This window comes from Halichoeres trimaculatus, unplaced genomic scaffold, assembly GCF_033239565.1.
Source record: "Halichoeres trimaculatus isolate MK-OKI-2021-1 unplaced genomic scaffold, fHalTri1.1 fHalTri1_scaffold_12, whole genome shotgun sequence".
Lineage (NCBI taxonomy): Eukaryota > Metazoa > Chordata > Actinopteri > Labriformes > Labridae > Halichoeres > Halichoeres trimaculatus.
Window position 1 is genome coordinate 32,150,920 of NW_027437190.1, and position 19,304 is coordinate 32,170,223.

The window sequence follows — 19,304 nt, forward strand, 5'->3', positions numbered from 1 at the left end:
GCCACACCAAACGCGAACACGCGAATTGACTCGCGCGAATGGCCTGTCACGCGCCGCGTGAACGCCCGAGTCTCGCCGCTGGACTTTTTTGACAAGCTGAGGCGCGAACACGTGAATGCGCGGTACTGCGCATGCGGAGTAGAGAGCTCGTTCATTTAAAGACCGAAAGTCCAAAAGAGCATCTGAAAAACAATGAGCTGTGGTTTCCAAAGCATGACAGGAGAGTGTGTGAAAGCTTTGGAGATCACAATCAATGCCTGCTGCCTCTCCCTGGTAATCCACCAGCCCTGCTTGGCTGTTCCCTGCGATCTCATCCCCGATCCCCCGAACCTCCGACACCCCGTACCCCCGACCACCCGAACCCCCGACCCATGTTCCCGGAGGTCTCCCTGGGGATAATGAAGGGGTGGAGGAAAGAGAGGAGCACAGAGAACTTCCATCTTTTCCCTGGCTCTGCCCCTACCCCGCTCCTCCCTCCTCTCTATCAGGCTCAAAACTCCACTGAGGAAAACACAGTCGGACTCAGTGATAGCCCGTGCAGGCAGATCCAGCTGGGAACGAACCTGTCTCCTCAGAGACTTTCAACCAAGCCTGCTCCTTTTTTTCTGGTCTCTGTAGAGTACACACGTCATATCGTATAACTCTGGATGATGACACACCACACAGATTGTTTTCTCCTCCATCCTCCGGCGGAGTTGGAGCCGGAGCAGGCGGCAGTTGCCCCCCAACGTCGTCAAAACAATGACGTCGTGGGGGAATATTTTGAACTCGAGCGAATTCGTGTCTACCGCCCAAACGCGTGAACGCTCCAAACTCGCCGCGCCAAACGCGCGAATCGCGCCGCCCGAGGCGAATCGGCGGCTAAACGCGTCTTTGCATTGACTTTGTATGTAATCGCGCCGCAAATTCGCGTTTGGTGTGGCCGCACCATTAGACTTATTGTCACCTTTAGCTTCAAGAAAGTCAACTTGAAACGTAAATTAAGAGACCTAAAATTAGCAAAATTACAAGACAGAACAAATCTGTGTGAAGAGAGTTTTATGGTGTAAGGAAGCTGTCAAAAAGGACGCATGCGTAATTAATGATTCATATTTGTAATTTCAAAAAATCCTGTGTCAATAAAGTTATTTCACACAAAAATCTGCTGTCATATACGTAAGTCTGTGAAACTGGGTTCAAGTTACAGTCGTTTTTAAACGAGTGCAAAGCAGGGGCGAAAATCCCGTTTCATTGTTGGGGGGGACAATAAACAGTAAAATTTCAGAGACTGATTCCTAGGGGGGGACATAAAAATAAATGATATAATTTTTGCTGTGTTGTTTTATATTGTGATATTTAACAGTGACTAGTCCCAACTATGGATAATCAGCCTAGATTTAATTTTCTTTTAGTTCATGAAAAAATGTTTTGGCATGAATGTGGAAGCAACGCATCCATAACACTATGAACTCAATAATTAGTATTTTTTATCCAAATTAATGAAAAAAGTGTTGATTTTAATTGGAGGACAATAAGGGGTTAAAATTAACAGTCAGAATGGAATTAGAAACTGGATCTATTCAAGATCTAAGTCAAAGTCATAACTACTTTATTTTTACATCAATAAATCTAGAATAGAACACAAGACTTTAATAAATAATGGCTTCATCTATGAATTCATAAATCTCACTAGAGATGCCTCTATCTCACTAGAGGCATCTTAAATAGTTTTAATATTTGTGTCATAAATGAGAGGTGGAGGATGTCAGCATGTCACCTGTCTGTCTTATCTGTCACAGCCTTCTTTGCATCATAAAGAAGAGGCTGTTTGCCAGCCAGCAGCAAACGGTGTGATAATTAACTTAGAAATTGTTCAGTGTTTTAATGCACTTAATCGCGATCCTTGGCGCTCTGTAGTCTGTGTCTGTGTGTGCGCACCACATCGGATGGAAAGCTTAATCAGCGCCTTTTTTTTTTTAAAGCATACTGTCAGACTTTGGACAAAGGAGTTGACATTTGCTTTTCATTTTCTCTGTGTTTCTGATTAACAAGTGAAGTTATGATTGATAAGTCTTTTAGTGAAAACTACTTACTTGACCGCGACCCTCCGCTCTGTCTGTATGCGATTATTTGTGCGCGTGTGTGCGCGGCTGCAGCATCCGTGCGGGAGAAATAGATTGGATCAAACCACTGCGCGGATCGTGCAGGGAGGGGTGTGTGTGTGATCTTTCAATAGTTAAAATCGTCAATCTTTGTGTTTTAAGTAGCATGACTTGTATTACACCATTGAAAAAAAAAAACCTTACTATTAGAAAATTAATTACAACTGGATTTTTTAGGGGGGACAACTTTATGGAAGGGAGGGACATGACCCCTGCGTCCCCCCTGGGATTTGCGCCTATGGTGCAAAGTCTTATGAATACAACTCAACTTTCTACGACTACGAATTCTTCCCTACGAATACGAATCAAAGATTACGAGTATGAAAGACTCGTCTTGTCTGCAAGAGATTGCGGGGCAGGAGACGTGGATCATTCAGCCCAGAGAGGTTACTGTGGAGAAAAGGGAGTTTGTACTCTCCATGTAACAACTAAAAAGTCATTTATCGCATATCTCTGTTCTGACTGTTAAACCGCTGCTTTTGTTTGTCGAAGAGGTCTATGCTGGTATAATTTTTTCCTTATTTAACCAGCTCAGACTAGTTGTGATATGTGATCGGCCCACTTTTACACATCGGCTGATACCGATATTGATATGGATATATCACGCATCCCTACTCCTGGTGAAAAGAAAGGTGAGATAAAAAGAAACAAACGAGTGATGGCCTGAAATATTGTACAAACTGCAGATGCAACTTGATTTTAACCTCAAAAATACATCCTGTGGGGAAAATACAGCAAAAAACAGCAACTCAAAGAGACATCAGTGACAGATTTATGAAGCCTGACATCACTAGTAATAATGTAGCAATAGTAACAACATGTGGTAAGCCTTTCTTTAAACTCTGCTGAAGGCTACAGCGCCTCGTTTTCACAGACTGTGACCTTGAGTTCGCCCTCGAGGCTGCCACCCACACTTTAAAGTCTGTTACTCCTCAACTGATCACTGCCATGTGATAAATAACAACAGTCTTCCTAAAATGTCAGGTAAAAGATAATTATATGCTTAATCCTACAAGAACAACGGAAGAGATTGAAGTGGAATAAGAGTGGAGTAGATCAGCTGAGAGTAAAACGAGTCGTGCTGACACTGGGAGCTGTGGGAATCTGGTTTTGTTTTGGTGTGGCAAGAAGTCAATCCCACCAAAGCCCGGCTTCAGACTGTGTGTTTACATCCCTGAGAGAGTGAGTGTGTGTGTGTCTCTACTGAAAACCTCAGCGTAGTATTCCTGCGTGACATCTGCAGTGACTGAGACTTGTCGGCCTCTGAAGGTTTATTTCTTTTCTCATTTTTCTGTGTGCTAGTCGAAGAGGTCAGCTTCCCTAACCCTAAGAGCATAAACAGGCTTTTTCCACAAATATTTAAAGTTTCTTTGAGTAGATCTGATCAGTTTGTGTGGCGTTTAACTCTCTGCTCCTCTGCTAGTGGCGGATGTTTGAACGGTGAATGAAGTCGAGCTGCAGCGCTCTCCTGGGAGGTGTCGGGTTTCCTAACAGCTACAGAGCTCATCAAGGGACCCGAGGTGGGCTGCAGGTGACGTTTTTACAAGCAGGGAAAAAAAAAAAGAGAAGGATTGGCTTCACTGTGTATTACATGTACTTGGAAGAAACTGAAACCGTCCTGTGCCAGATGTCTGTATTCAACATGTAAAGAGGAGTTCATTCAAAGTGTGGGAAATGATACGGAGACACGGTGAACTCTCAGAGCTGCAGGAGCTCGCTCCGCACAGACTTCTGAGTAAGGAGATGCTTTTAAAGCTTTTTGTGATGTGTGCTGTCGGCAGGGAATCCCACACAAATCAAAGCAGGTCTAATCAAGAGAGCTGCGTGACATTTACTCTTATTACACTGGAGGTTTGTGCGGTTTATTTTTGATTCAAACATGCTCTACAAAAGCAGACGTGACTTTTCTGGCCTCAGTTTTTCTTGGGGTTGGGCTTATTTTGGCTCTGATCTATAAGTCTGAGTGGAGATAAGCTGAAGTCAGCGCTCAGAATAATTTTCCCCCTATCAGCTCTGCATGCCAGGTGGAAAAATATGATGTGTGGCCTGAGGTCCATTTTCAGAACGCCTCCAGCTTTCATCCTTCACCGTATTAATCACAGCACTGAGATGAATCAGAGCAGGGGTCTGCAACCTTTACTTTAATAGGAGCCATTTTGCCTGAGCTCAGCTAGATGATAGAGCCACAATAAATACTATAAAGTGTATAAAGTTATTTATATAGTTAAAATCTAGTGAAACAGTCAGTGATCAGAAGTTTATGAAACTGTAGATGTGATGTCTTAGTGTGTCATTTTAATTAAGTTTGCGGAAATTTATAAATAAAATAAAAATTTGAAAAAATTAAAAAATTCAATTAACTTTCAAATTTCAAAAATTTAAAATAAAAAACTGAAATTTCAAAAAAAAAAAAATAACATTTACATCGTAGCAATTTTTTTTAATTGGATTGCAAGAATTTGAATGTGCAAATTAAAAAAATGGAATTCCACATTTTTTGTTATTTTAACCTTTATTTCAAAAAATTTAAAAATAAAAAAAGAAATGTCAAAAAATTTTTACATTAACAATATTAGCAAGAATTTGAATTTGCAAATTTCAAATTTCTTTTGGAATTTCACTTTTTTTTAATTCAAGCATTTGGACAAAAAATCAATTAAAAATAAAAAAAAATAAAATAAAATTGCAAAAATGTGCAATTTTGAAAAAACATTAAATTCAATAAATTTGCAAAAAAAATTATATTTTTGACACCTGGACCTTATTTATAGGTGTGTGCATGCTCATATACTCACTCAGACAAACATCGTGCAGCTCGGAGTCCTTCAGAAGTTATTTAGATACAACTGATTTTAGCTGCACTTAGCGGGGGCCACGGCAAGGGAGCTTCAGCGCGGGACATAATCTCTGCAAAATCGCTCATTTCGGCTATATTTTTTCATCCATGGCCAGTGTTATCATAAAGTCAGCTCGTCTACCATCTTCAGACTATGACTTCGAGTTTGACGGTTGTCCTTACCAGTTTGAGCCTGAGTACACGGGCGAGGAGCTCCATGAAAGAAGGATGCAGAGGGAGAGAGACGAAGAGCTGGCTCGAGAACAACAAACAGGAGCACGTCCACAACTCAGTGCGAACTGGTACTGGCAAACCAGTAAGGACAACCGTCAAACTCCCAAGTCGTAGTCTGAAGACGGTAGACGAGCTGACTTTATGATAACACTGGCGATGGATGAAAAAATATAGCCGAAATGAGCGCTTTTGCAGAGATTATGTCCCGCACTGAAGCTCCCTTGCTGTGGCCCCCGCTAAGTGCGGCTAAAATCGGTTGGATCTAAATAACTTCTGAAGGACTCCAAGCTGCACAATGTTTGTCTGAGTGAGTATATGAGCATGCACACACCTATAAATAAGGTCCAGGTGTCAAAAAACCGGAGTTGCCCTTTAAGGTCCCCAAATAAAGAATCTGAATTCTAGGTCATTACAAAATTGTAGCGCATGACTAATCAAATGAATACACAAAGAGGAGAAGATTTGTAAATCCATTTTTTTTTAAATTGTAAATCAAAAAACCTGCTCGTAAACTACTGTGGGTGAGAGCGGTGTGCTCTTTGGATGAGAGCTCAGCATGGATATGAGGAGAAGATGTGAGATGACAGAGACACAGTGAGACGCTGCAAGTCAGAAAAGTTCAGGCAGCTCACGCTTTAACTGAGGATGTGTCGTGGTAGTTCAGAGAGAAAGAGCGGCGCCATCATGAGAAAAGGCGATGGGGATCATGGAGAGGATCAAAGGATGGTGCGCCAAGATGAACACAATCAAAAAAGCACGTTTGGTCTGTTTTTTGGATCTAAAAAGAAGAGAGTCCACTCTTCTTAGGTAGTTTTGGTGTTGACAAAGTCATAGAAAACAAGATTATTTGGGTGTTGAAAGATTGTATGGGCAGCCAATGAGGTAATTGTGCGTTAACTTTCATAACGTGTTAAATTGCGGTGTCACCCTTGTAAAAGAGATCCTGATCTCAATGGGTTGTTTACCTGCCTAAATTAAAGTGAAGTAAAATGAAAATTAAAAACTATGATGGTGAAAATAGTAATTATGCATCAGTGTAGAGATCATTTTTGCAAAGCTGTGCATCTCTCAGTGTTTAAAAGCGGTTTCAGTATCTGTGCGTAAACTCACCCAAATAACAACCAGAGGATGGAGAAGAGCCCGATTTGCAGCCTCCAGATCTTTTAGTAAGTTCTCCACGGCAGACAGGCAGAAACAATCGACCTGGAGAGCAAAGAAATGAATCACAGATCAGACTTTTTGTTCCCAAGATGAGCAGAAAGATAGCAGAAAGCTCCCAGTTCTCAGAAAGTCTGGACTCTGTTTCTGCCAAAGGTGATCATGAATATTTACACTGACGTGTTTTAATTCCTCATGAAAGTTCTGCTTCAAATGGGAACGTACAGAAACCTGGATGAAGTTCCACTCCTTCAGCAGATAGCTTGAGCTCTCTCCCATCAGATCTGGGACGACCTCCAGCTCCTGTGGGACACAGATACAGAGATATCCTGACGTTAAATATTCAGTTCTGCTTGTTACTGGATCCTGAGGGATAAAACTGCAGCAGCAGGGTCCTCGTGCACGTGATGTCGAATGACTGATTGACTGCAGAGCTCAAAGGTCAGGAAGCCTTCTGGTTTTTGTTTCAGACACTTCTTCAATCACTGTGTGTGAGTGCACCCACCTGTTTCTCTGCTCTGAATGATTTTATGCATTAAAACAATCTAAATGCACTCAAGGTGTTCTCGTTTCCCCGCGCTGTAATGAGACGCTTGTTAAAACAAGTGGGAGACTTTTTTTTGTTTTTGAGACGGAGAAGTTCCTGAGCGTCTTTGGACTTCTTAACTGGCAGGAAAATTTTGTCATAACCAAAATTTGGGGACAGCTATCAGACATGAGCCAACTGAAATTTCATTACGCTGCAAACTGAGTCAAAGGCCGACAACAGCCAAGAGCTGTAAAAGCTTTTTTGCTTGAAGAAAGAGGACATTCAGGTCCTGAACTTTCCATTCACTTCCAAACCCTGGCATATGAGTGACATCAGAAAACTGGGGAGCGTGTTGTATCCACCATGTCTGTTTTACAATCATTTTGTTGTTGAGCCTGTAATTGCAGCCTGGTACTACAATTTCACACACACAGGAAATAAACACAGAAATAAACATCCAGAGTCTGTGTTTGGCATTCAGATACAGTTGTTGTACCCACTGGAATAACACAAAGTAATTGGAAATGTGAAATGGATATGGGAAACATATGTCAGAGGGTTAATTGGTCTTGAAAGATAACTGCCCGTGGCTTCAGGAGGAAAATCATTTCAGTCTGAAGATGTAGATTTGCAGGGTTTAAGAAATTTGACGTGATCTAAACCAGGTTGGGCATGAAATCCCAGAGTAGGGATGTTTATTTAAATTTCGGCATGGCCCCGAGTGCCAAGAAGCCATGGAGACTTAAAGACTAAACCACTCCGAGGACTGAAGAAAAACAAAGTTTACAGAGCTCAGAGTGGCAGTCGGCTGCCCGCTTCAATGGGATTTAAAGGTGTTATAGAGTGGGGGGCTCCTAAGTCACTTTAGAGAGGAAGGGTCTTATTTAAACATTAAGAGTGACATTAAGATGAGCTTAAAGGCTGCAAAATCGGGTACTTTGGTTACTGGGGGCAGAAAAATGAGCTGACGTAGCATCAGAAAGCAACAATTGTTCTTATAACTGCCAAAAGCATGAAAGTTCAGACCAAATGTGTGCAGATTTTCAAACCTTGACTCATATGTCTCAAGAAATCCCTGACTCTGTCTGCGAACTGATTAATATGCTTGTTCCAGATCAGGGGTCTGCGACCTTTACTTTAATAAGAGCCATTTTGCCTCAGCTCACCTGGATTAAAGCCATCTGGGAGACACAAAACCTTCTTTATCTTCATAACAAAGACAAAAAAGTGTATTCAATTGTTACCTAGTAAAAATCTAGTATAGTATAGCAATAATTATCAAAATAAGTTTTTTTGTTTTTAAAGTGTTATATATATGATGTCTAAGTTTTTTTTATTTTAAGTAAATTTGCAAATATTAAAAAAAGAAAAAAGTTGCACTGTCATTTATTTCATACATTTGCAAAATTTATAAAATTTCAATAAGTTGCAAATTTTTTCAGAAAATTTGAAATTTTAAAAAAAATTGCCAATTTTTTTTAAAAGAGAAATTTTAAAATTTGCGCAAAATTCCAATTTTTCAAAACTTCTGGAATTATTATTTTTTTTTACCAAAATTGTATAATTTTATGAAAATAAATAAAATAAACAAACAAATAAAAAATCATAATTCCAAAAATTGCCATATATTGAAAGAAAAAGAAAAATCTATTGAAAAAAATTGACAGGTAATAATTTGGAAAAATTTGCGGATTTGAAAAAAATTTGAAATTTGCAAAATCTTCAAAAATTTGGATTTTTTCTTAATTTGAAGAAATGTGAAAAAAATAGCAAAAATCTCAAAAATTGAAAGCTTTATTTCAAATTGTGATTTTTATTTAGTTTTTTCAAAACGTCAATGCTTAATTTTATTTTGTTTCAACGTCTTTCATCATCAAAACCCTCAAACCTGTAGGGATTTTTTGAGCTGTAAGTCATGTAAAGCTTCTACAGGGGCTCAAAAGGGACAAAATAAAGCTTAAAAAAGGAAAATACTCCCTCTGTAATAAATCTTTAAGCCTGTGTACTGACTTCATTTAATGGATTTTTGTAAGACAATAAAAATTTCTTTATAAATGTTTGTAAAGAGCAACTTGTGCCTCACTTTCAGAGGCTGACAATTAAAAAAAGCTTTTATTCTGGCGGGGTATTCAGGCCTCTGTCTCACACACACTCTTGTAAGTTAAGGGTAATAAAAACCTTCACTGTGCTGATAGATGGAGCGAAGGATTGTCTTTGATCCGGGCTATCCAAACAAATATCAGACGTGAAGATGGGAGGATTAGAGACGTGGAGGAGAATTCAGCGGTGATTCTTTTTAATAAAAGCTTTCATTGTCGTGTGCTTAAAATATCATTAATCATGAATGTGCCTGAGATAAGCCTTTGATCTGAATTCACTGACTGATTCAGTGTTTGAATAAGTCACAGCATCGTTACGTAACGAAAAAGAAGAGGAGAGGAGTAATGAAGACAAAACCAAGTTCAACATGGAGGAAAGTAAGATTCCCAACTTTATAGACAGACCTGAAGGTTAGATTTTAATGTCTCATCAATATTTCTGGAAGAGATCAGTTAATACTGTGACAAAATAGGGAAATAATGTGTCAAACCTTGGGGGAAACAAATATTTCTTTTTCAAACTTGGACAGGTTTTAAAAAGTTAAGAGGAGTACATTTATAGTCATTTACAGAATTTTATAGTTAAATCAAAGATGGAAAAATCAGTCTCCATGAAAAGATATTTGTAATATATGTTTAGAAATATTGTATGTTATTTTACTGTTGGCTTTTATATCTATTCTATGTCTTCATAGCAGATGTGTGGACCCGAGTCATGTGACTGAGACTCGAGTCACAATTTTGACGACTTTGGACTCGACTTGACAATATCATCAAAGACTTTCAACTTGATTTGGATTTTGACATCAATGACTTGGAACTTGACTCGGACTTTAGTCTAATGACTTGAAAATATTTGGGTTTTTTAAGAGACAGTGTGCTTGATAGTGTTGCTATCAAGACTTGAAATACCAATATTTTATCGCAGGTCAAAGTATCACGATACATTGCCGTCTTGATACTTTTTTGAAGCATCCAGCTTCCCAGTGGTGGAAATGGGGCTTATGTAACATGAGCCTTCAACATTTAACGGCTTTTTCGACTGGTGTGGACACAGCTTCCTGTTCCTGATTCACTCAAAAAAGTAGAAAACAAGAAAGTAATTATGTTGTTGGAGCTTAAACATCACCTTGTCGCTTTGCATCCTGTAAAAAATTGTCAGAAACAAATAAATGTAGTGTTAAAAAGATCTGCTCTCCAAAACAAACGCGTGCCTTGGTGGGAGTAATGTCTTTATGTGACAATGGATGATGGTGCTCATGGGTAATAGTGTCCTAATCTTTAAGCTTGTATTCTAAGCTTTAGAAAACAGCGCACAGGGCTTTCATGCTGGATTACAAAAAGTCAATTCCTAATATTTCACACCCTTCACCTCGTAATCATCTCCAGGGTCGACATCAGAGTGACGAATAGCTCACACATGGCTTCATTTTCTGGAACGTGTCTCTGGATCCTCCTGACATATACTCATCCCCTGAGTACGGCTGTTGAGTGTGAAATGTGACGATGAAGCACGCTGCATTACATGTTTCCTCATCCCGCTGTGATCTCGACGGTCCATCCTCCTTTAAACCCGCTCCAGGTCCTTCATCAGGTGGTGTCAGATCAGCGGAAGTCACTGTCCGGCTCTGGACCGGCCCCAGAGACGGATTGGGCTCGGTGTCAGTCTTTTTGGAAAAGTCTGATTGGAGCCATTCCCGTCGGTGCTCAGGTGGCTGGTGGGGCCGTATTTTTCCGGTACGCGTGTTCGGAACCAGATACATCCTTTTCAGGGAGTTTGGGGAGGAGGAAGAAAGACGGATGAGATGAAAGACGAGTTGGAAGAAGCAGAGGAAGAAGAATTACCTTTGTCCCTGTGCCATTACTTGTATCTAATACAGGGATAAGAAAGGCTGCGCCGCCCGAGCTCGGCTGAAACTGACAATGTAGTGTTTGTGTGTGTGTGTGTGTGTGTGTGTGTGTGTGTGTGTGTGTGTGTGTGTGTGTGTGTGTGTGTGTGTGTGTGTGTGTGTGCAGGTGGAGGATTTGGCAGCAAGCATGAGTGAAAGAGAGGAAGACAAAGCGATTAAGGTATTCTCTCAGCAGGATGTTATCAGAGCGATACATTTGATGCAGTTTAAAGTCGACTTAAAGAGAAAACGGAAAAGTTAAGACGATTTAAAACGTAGACTAAATAAATCTCCTGAATGCTCATTGTGATAGTCCAGAAGGGTTTCATTTCCCCTAACCCTGGGCTCAGACTCAGGCTTCCTCAGTGGTAGTAAAGTCTCAAAATGTTGTCATTTTATATATATATATATATATAACCTGAAAAATTAGGAAAATATTTCAATTTTAGGGTCTATAAAGCAGAGGTGGGAGCAAGTTATTGCTTTGCAAGTCTGAAAAAAGTCTCAAGTCTTTATTCCCAAGAGTCAAGTCCTAGTAACAGGCTTTGAATTTCTGAGTCCTTACAAGTCACAAGCACTGTTTACCAAATAAAATGCCATTTTAACGATGTAACAATCTATTAAATTAACAAATACATTGAAAGCATTTTGAATTCTTTTATTCTTTAAATAAAACTATGAGAATATTTTGTCTTTGTGATCTCATCATGGTTGAGACACAGCAAGACACACACTGCTATAACATCAGTGATTGACAGTAACATGTACTGTTGCATTAGATAGGTGCTAAGCTAAAGCTAGCCAAAGCATCATATCACAACAGGTAACCTTAGGTATATTTACCGTTCTTTGTGCAACCTTACGTGCTTAACAAAGTTCAAACACGCCATTGGAGCATCATACAAATATCCTGGGTTTGAGACGTTGACAGTTTTTGTTACTGTGTTCTTCTATGTTTTGGATGGGATGTAACTGCTATGTAATTTTCCCCTCAGGATTTATAAAGTATTTCTAAAGTGATTCTGAAGTATACTTGGGGCAACATCGCAACAAATCAATTTGAATGTCTGCTAGAGGCCTTATGCACAAGCGAGCATTACGTATATACTGTTAAAAATTAGACGGCATGTGAACTTCTGGTTACCGTAGAGTGCCGTGCTACTGAATGATAATATTAAATGTTTGTCGTTGAATCATACAAAACGGTGCATTATTGTTGTTGCTGTACGGTTAATATCTATAGTTCTTTTCATGTTTTTAGTTGTGGCCTGATTTTTTTACAGGCTAGAGGAGATTATGTGTGATCGTGCATAGGTTTCCTTTTCAAGATGTGATGGCAGCTCTTTCAGCCATCTCCAAACCACTGCTGTGTGCTGTAGGAGAGATATAACATGCCAGTGATGAAAGTTGATATTCTGCTGGAAAAAAGTTTTAACAATATATGCTAACCGCTAGCATATTAATGGAATTTCCAATGTACATTAGCATCAAGCTAGCGCCAAGCGCTCTACATTGTTTTTGGTAAATTCAGAGCTATAAAACATGTTGAATGGATTAAAAATGACTCTCTTGTGCGAGACTATTACACCTGTTAGTGTGTTCAGGGATGAAAGTTGATATTTTGCTGAAAAAACAAAGTTTTATCGATGTATGCTAATTGCTAGCATGTATCAAGTCAGAGAGTTTTGTATCAGTTAGCTCTCAGGGAGATCTCTTGTAGCCCCATGTTTACCTTATGCTTTAATCAAAGTACAAGCACATGAAGTAAGCAGTAGACACACATGTTTAAACTAGTGCTGTCAGGCAATTAAAAAAATTAATCTAATTAATTACAGGATTTGTAATTAATTGATCTAATTAATCGCATTTTAATCTCATATCTGCTTAAGGTCCCAAAATAAAGACTTTGAATTCCAGGACATTAAAATTACATTAAAGACATTTAAAAATAAGGTGGGAATATATACAACACATTTTAGGTACCCTGAGGCATAAGGAACAAATAAAAAAAAGGTTTTATGGTTCTATCTTTACAAAATCTACACAGTCCTGCACCGAAGATAAGCTGATTTGATTTTTAGGACGGTTTTTGCTTCTGTCACATTTTAACTTGATGTGGACTCAATTTTCACTGCAATATGAACTTCTATACTTCTATGAGGTCAGGAGAACCAGGGCTAAAGGCTAAAAACTGTGAGGAACTATGTACAAAACACTTAATTCAAGTCTTGGATCAAAAGTGAAGTATTCTCAGTTTAACATTCTCTGAACACACAAACTGTTGCTGATTGGTGCAGAGCAGCCGCAAGCTGAAACATGACACCAGGAAGATGGAAGGAAATTTTCAAAGAATTTTTTAGATTTGAATACAAGACATTTTTCGATCATTCAGGGCTTGTTTGATGCAGTAGAGAGTGTAAAATTACCTGTTTTTTACAGAATTGAGCTAGAGCAAACGGTTGATTTTCTGCAGATTTTCAAAAAGGACGTGTGAATAAACGAGATGTGGACGGCAGTCCCCTTAACAGCGCTCTCTCTTCCCCCCAATTCAAAGCATGTTGCTTGGTGTGATACATCCAGGGACCGTCAAAAATTTGAGAAACTGACGAGAACACCACTTTTTCCATGTAGGACAAACGGGTTGTAAATGCTAGACATTTGAAAATAAGTGCGTCTTTGAACGCCTCGCGGGTTTGGGATCCAGATTAATCTGCGTTAATTTTTATGACCCGTTAATTTGCGGTGTAATTAATTAATCTAATTAACGCGTTAAAATGACAGCCCTAGTTTTAACTTACTTCAAAGTAAGCTCTCAACTTTAAACACGAAAGTAAGTCTTCTAGCTCAGGCTAGCTACTGTTAGCAAATTACCTGCGAAGCTCCAAACAAATAAGAACATTTTAAAGCCTTTATACAACTTGCTACATGGTGTTGTACTAGATACCTCGGCGATTCTCTGTACATTAGTGACAAAAACTTTAGGCAACTCCAGCAAACACTGTTTTTATTTAATCTCTGCCATCATAACACCATCTACTGTCACGTTCTACTGCTTCTTCCACTTACTGGAAATGCCCATGCCACTGCACACCAATGCAGAAGTGATCTGTGCATTGAGCCTATTGACAATTTAAGCTACGTAACAGTACTTGTACTACTGAGACGAACTGAAGTGAACCGCTTGGAGAAAACGAGGCTTTAGATGCCATTTATGTTATTCTCAAGCATTACTCCGTCAATTGGCTTTTCCATTGACACAATTCTCCCTTCACCTGTCTGCACAGCAGCTCGAAAGTCTGATGACGACTGGAAGAAGAGTCCCCAGATACGCAAAGGACAGAAAGACAGACAGACAGCAATTATTTCCTTAGTCAGAAGATGAAAGCTCGTCTGGGTTGGTGGTAACGTGGCTTGCTCAAGGGAAACCCAACAGTTATTGAGGGAGAAGACTTCTTCACATATGGAACTTCTATGCGGTCGGTGCCGTCTCATTGAATATCTCAAACTGTCACTCAAGAACATGTTTTGCATATGGATATTGTTTTCCATTGTCTATTAGGAACAATTTTACAAATTAAATGGAGGATGTTTGCATCTTGGGAATTTGACGAGCCCAGAAAAAGATGAAGAGTGAAAGGGAGGGATTTGAACTGTGGTGGAAACTGGGAGCCTGTCAAGTCTGACTGTGCAGAAGTGGTAGGAGGACGGGAAGGAGGAGGTAAGAGCCCATCAAGAAACACTCAATTAATCAAGCAAACTCCCACGGTGCAGAAAATATGACTGCCATCTGCTCGCCTGCATGCAGGGGGAGTGGGAGCTGGAGGTCGGGGGACGGAGGGATAAGAAGAGGGGAAGGAAAGTTGCAGAGCACAAGTCCCAGACAAGCCTGACCACAGATGGTGAGTTTCACCACCGAGGCCACCCAGGCGGAGCTCGCACTGGGCTTGTGGGGGGATTTGAGGTGAAAGGATGATGGAGAAGATAAAGGAAAATAAAAATTGCAGCTTTGAGGGATCAAAAGAGCTGTCATCAACATTACCAATATGTTAATCAGCTGTAACTGTCACACACTTACCATGTCGAGAGCTCCAAGAGGCTTCTGGAGAGCTTCAGTGAGAGCTGCAGCATGTGTGGATCCACCTGTGATAATACAGGCCGACTGCGAGAGAGTGTCTGAAAGAGAAAGAAGAGACTCATTCAGATCTTCTTTACTCATTTCTCCTGTTTGCAGTTTGCATATTCACTTCAAGAATAGCACAAAATCATCAAACATCGACCAGAAAGTGTCAATTTTAGGGATGCATAATAGACAGTGGGGAAAATAAGTATTGAACACATCAACTTTTTTCTTATCACATTTATTTCCAAAGCTGCAATTCAAACAAAATTTCTCCCAGACATTGGTATTAACTCAAATAATCCACACATGAAAAGAAATCACAACGTTCAGGTCCATAAATAATGATTATGTGGAATTAAGTACGATAACACAGGAAAAAAGTATTGAACATGCTAACTGAGACTCATCTAATACTTAGTGGAGAAGCCTTTGTTTGCAATGACAGCTTCCAGAAGCTTCTTGTATGTTTGAACTAATGGCCCACACTGCTCAGGTGTGATTTTGGCCCATTCCTCTGCACAGATCGTCTTTAAATCTGGAATATTCTTTGGTGCCCTCTGGTGAACCCTTTTCTTTACTTCTTTCCACAAATGTTCAGTTGGATTGAAGTCAGGTGATTGACTAGGCCGTTCTAACAGATTGATTTTCTTTTTTTGAAACCATTTGAGAGTCAACTTTGCCGTGTGCTTTGAATGGTTGTCCTGCTGGAAGGTCCAGCCACGTCTCATCTTCATCATCCTGGTGGATGGCAGCAGATTCAGATCAAGAATTTCCCCATACATGGCTCCATTCATTGCTCCGTCAGTTATATGAAGTTTGCCAACACCATGAGATGAGAAACAACCCCATGCCATGATGCTTCCACCTCCAAACTTCACTGTTGGTGTAGTGTTTTTTGGGTGATGTGCAGTGCCATTTCTCCTCCAAACATGGTCTGTAGTATGACAGCCCAAAAGTTCAGTTTTGGTCTCATCTGACCAGACAACATTCTCCCAGTATTCTACAGGCTTGTCAAGATGCTGTTTAGCAAACTTTAAACCAGGTTCAACATGCCTTTTCTTGAGGAATGGAGTCTTGCGGGCTGAGCGTCCATAGAGGCCATGGCAGTGGAGTGCATTGCCTGTTGTTTTCTCTGTAACAATTGTACCTGCTGCCTCCAAGTCTTTCCGGAGCACTTTCAGGGTGGTGCTTGGCTCGTTGAGTACTCTTCTGACTATCTTTCTGACTCCCTGGTCAGAAATCTTCAAGGAGCTCCTGTGCGTGGCCTGTTGATGGTAAGGTGGTGCTTCTTCCACTTGTGAATAATGGCCCCAACGGTGCTGACTGGAATATTCAGGTGCTTTGATATAAGTCTGTAACCAGTTCCATTCTGATGCTGAGCAACAATCAGGTTGTGAATGTCTTCAGAGAGCTCTTTGCCTTTACCCATCATGAGGTGTGTGGTATTTAACTGCTTGGTGAAAAAATGACCTTTTTTATAGGACCATCAATTTGCTCTAGCCCAGCTGATGTTGGTTTGCACTAATTGGAAGTTCAAGTAATAATTACTGACAGATTTCAGGTGGTATGGAGCATTTCCTTGCCAAAGTATACAGCCTTTCCATGGTGTGTTCAATACTTTTTTCCTGTGTTATTGTACTTAATTCCACATAATCATTATTTATGGACCTGAACGTTGTGATTTCTTTTCATGTGTGGATTATTTGAGTTAATACCAATGTCTGGTAGAAATTTTGCTTGAATTGTAGCTTTGGAAATAAGTTGACACGTTCAACACTTATTTTCCCAACTGTATCAGTCTATATTTTATCGGTATCGACTGTTATTTACTCATTAGCTGCCGTCATTTTCAGAGCATCTTTAAAACTCTTTCAAGACACAAATAATATTGTTTTCTATGACTTTGTAAACACCAAAACTACCTAGGAAGAGTGGAATCTCTTCTTTTTTTGTCTCTCTTCCTGTTTTTGATCCAAAAAACAGACAAAACATACTTTTTTTGATCACATTCATACAGGCGCTCCATTCTTTGATCCTCTCCATGGTTGTCTTTTCTCACAATTGCGCTGCTCTTTATCTCTGAACTACCACAACACATCATCTCAGATTGCTTTTTTGTGTGTGTTTCTATTTACCAATATTAATATCGGTAAATATCAGCCATAACAACAACATTAATATAGGATATCAGTATCGGCCAAAATGTTCATATTGGTGCATCCCTGGTAAATTTGATTAAGTGTTAAGACACGTCTCAATCAGACCTTTTACCACATGATCATAAGTTTTAAAATCAATCAAAGACTTGCAAACTTTACAGGGGCAGGCCCGCACACACACTGAGCGGTGCATAAATGAGCATGCAGAAACACAAACACACACAAACTGAAACATTAACACTTTGTCAAACTGACAGATGTGGGAACTTTCTTCCACTTCCTCTCTCTAAACACACACAATGAATTCATTCACATCCGAGTCTCTGGGAGTTATCACTGCGCTCCTTATGTCATCTTCAAACAGGTGATTGTTGGTCCAGGTGCTGGAGGGATGAAATCTGTGTCTCTGTTTGTGATATCCTCGTGTCCTGACTTGCTCTTTGAGGTGTGCGCACATCAATCAGGCTGAACGATTCAAAGACGGTCTGTCTTTAAATAGAGGAGGAGCTGTTTGGTTTGTTCAAGAGACAAAACTCGTATTCGGAGCTGTCAGAGAGGATCGGTTATGGAAAGTAAATCTGGAATGTTACAGGTAAACTGATGTAAAACTCACCTTTGATGATGGACTCTGCAGCAGCTAAATCTCGTTTGTAGGTCACCTAGAAGACAGAAGAAGATGATCGAAAAGTCACAATTTACCTCAGTTTAGTTTCAACGCTTAATTATTTTCTGACAGATTGCCTGTTGGTCTTTCTATCCATCCATTTTTTTCCGTTTTGTGAGAGGATAAGTCGCTAGTTTTCTGTAGTAATCAAACTTCCTGAAAAAACTAGAATGGCAAAAGTTGTGTGTGTTCATTGTCTGAATAAAAGATTTAAAATAACACATAAAATAATACATAAAAAGACCAATTTTGTCAGAAGATGTTATTATCCCAAATGATATTATTAGTCCACTTTTTTATTTGCACTGTTAACCCCATTCCCCTAGTTTCTGCATCAGTCCTCACTCTGAAAAACTTGGGTTGATTTCACGTTCTTTAAATCCCTAGAAGTTAGAACACTGGTAAATGAAAAACAAGAAATTAAAAACTGAAAACTTGGCTTTGATCCATTTAGACCAGATGCAACATTCACTTGAATAACCTTTCAGTTTTTATAACCTTGGCTTGTTCTTGAGACATACAGAATAACTCCAAAGGCCGTTTACACGATAACAGTTTTAAAATGAAACCAAAAGTTTTGTTGCACTTCAGCCTCGCGTTTACATAGGAACTGTGTTTTAGCCGACTTTAAATGCAAACTTGTGAAAACGGCCTCCAGAGTGGAAGTTTTCTGAAATGCTGCCGTTGCCGTGCAAACAGTAAGCCGGCTTTTTTTCAGTGGAAAAGCTGACGCCATACTCCACTTTGTGCATACAACAGTCCAACAATACCGTTGTTACGATCGTTGTGGTCTACTGTCTTGTGCTTGTGCTGCTCAATCTGTTGAATCTGTGACTGTCTTTAACAAAATGAGCATCTGTTGCTCCACTTTTGCTCTTAGCATTCACCAATACACCAGATGATCGGCTCAACTATACTTCAGAGGAGATCTATAGCGCCAACTACAGGCCTGGCATGCTCACTGCAGCGTTTGAACAGATTTTTTTTAAACTGCGTTTTAGCATTTTTGGTTGAAACGTTGTAGTGTTAACGAGGCTTAATGTCTCTAAAAGTACACCGGTGACAAAATCGAGTATGTTTGATGGGTACCTTTCACATTAGGAACAATATGGTGGCGATGCCCATACCCGGCAATTGTTATCAGTGCTCAACGAAACAAATTTCCAGTACTTATGTGTGCGTTTATGTGTTAATAAATCTTCTTTTTTGGATGATGAACTTTCAAAATATTTTAATTTAACATATTTATGTCTCCATATATAAACCTGAAATGCTGTGTTCATGTCCAGCATGGAAAATCCCCTACTCTTCCACTTCTTCACAGTCACAAGGATGCATTAAGATACCAAAATAAGGCAATGTTTGATTTTACGTGAATTGGTGCTTGGTGCTACAGATGGAATTTGGTTGGTACAAGTAAAAGTACCTAATTTGGTACCCATCCCTATGTTTGAGGCAAAAACTTTTCCTAATGA

General features: G+C 39.7%; 1 protein-coding gene across 2 annotated transcripts in view; it reads right to left on the reverse strand.

Annotated features, from left to right (window-relative positions):
• Positions 1-19,304, reverse strand: part of crppa (CDP-L-ribitol pyrophosphorylase A) — a 76,081-nt gene that overhangs the window by 42,209 nt on the left and 14,568 nt on the right. Inside the window, exons 5-8 of one of the 2 annotated variants that reach the window (XM_074682619.1) lie at positions 17,779-17,824; positions 14,962-15,059; positions 6,601-6,672; positions 6,322-6,414 (exon numbers count right to left, since the gene is read on the reverse strand). In XM_074682619.1, the coding sequence (XP_074538720.1) occupies positions 6,322-6,414; positions 6,601-6,672; positions 14,962-15,059; positions 17,779-17,824 (309 nt within the window). Of the gene's footprint in view, positions 1-6,321; positions 6,415-6,594; positions 6,673-14,961; positions 15,060-17,778; positions 17,825-19,304 lie in introns of both variants that reach the window. The other variant, XM_074682618.1, reaches the window with a different exon arrangement.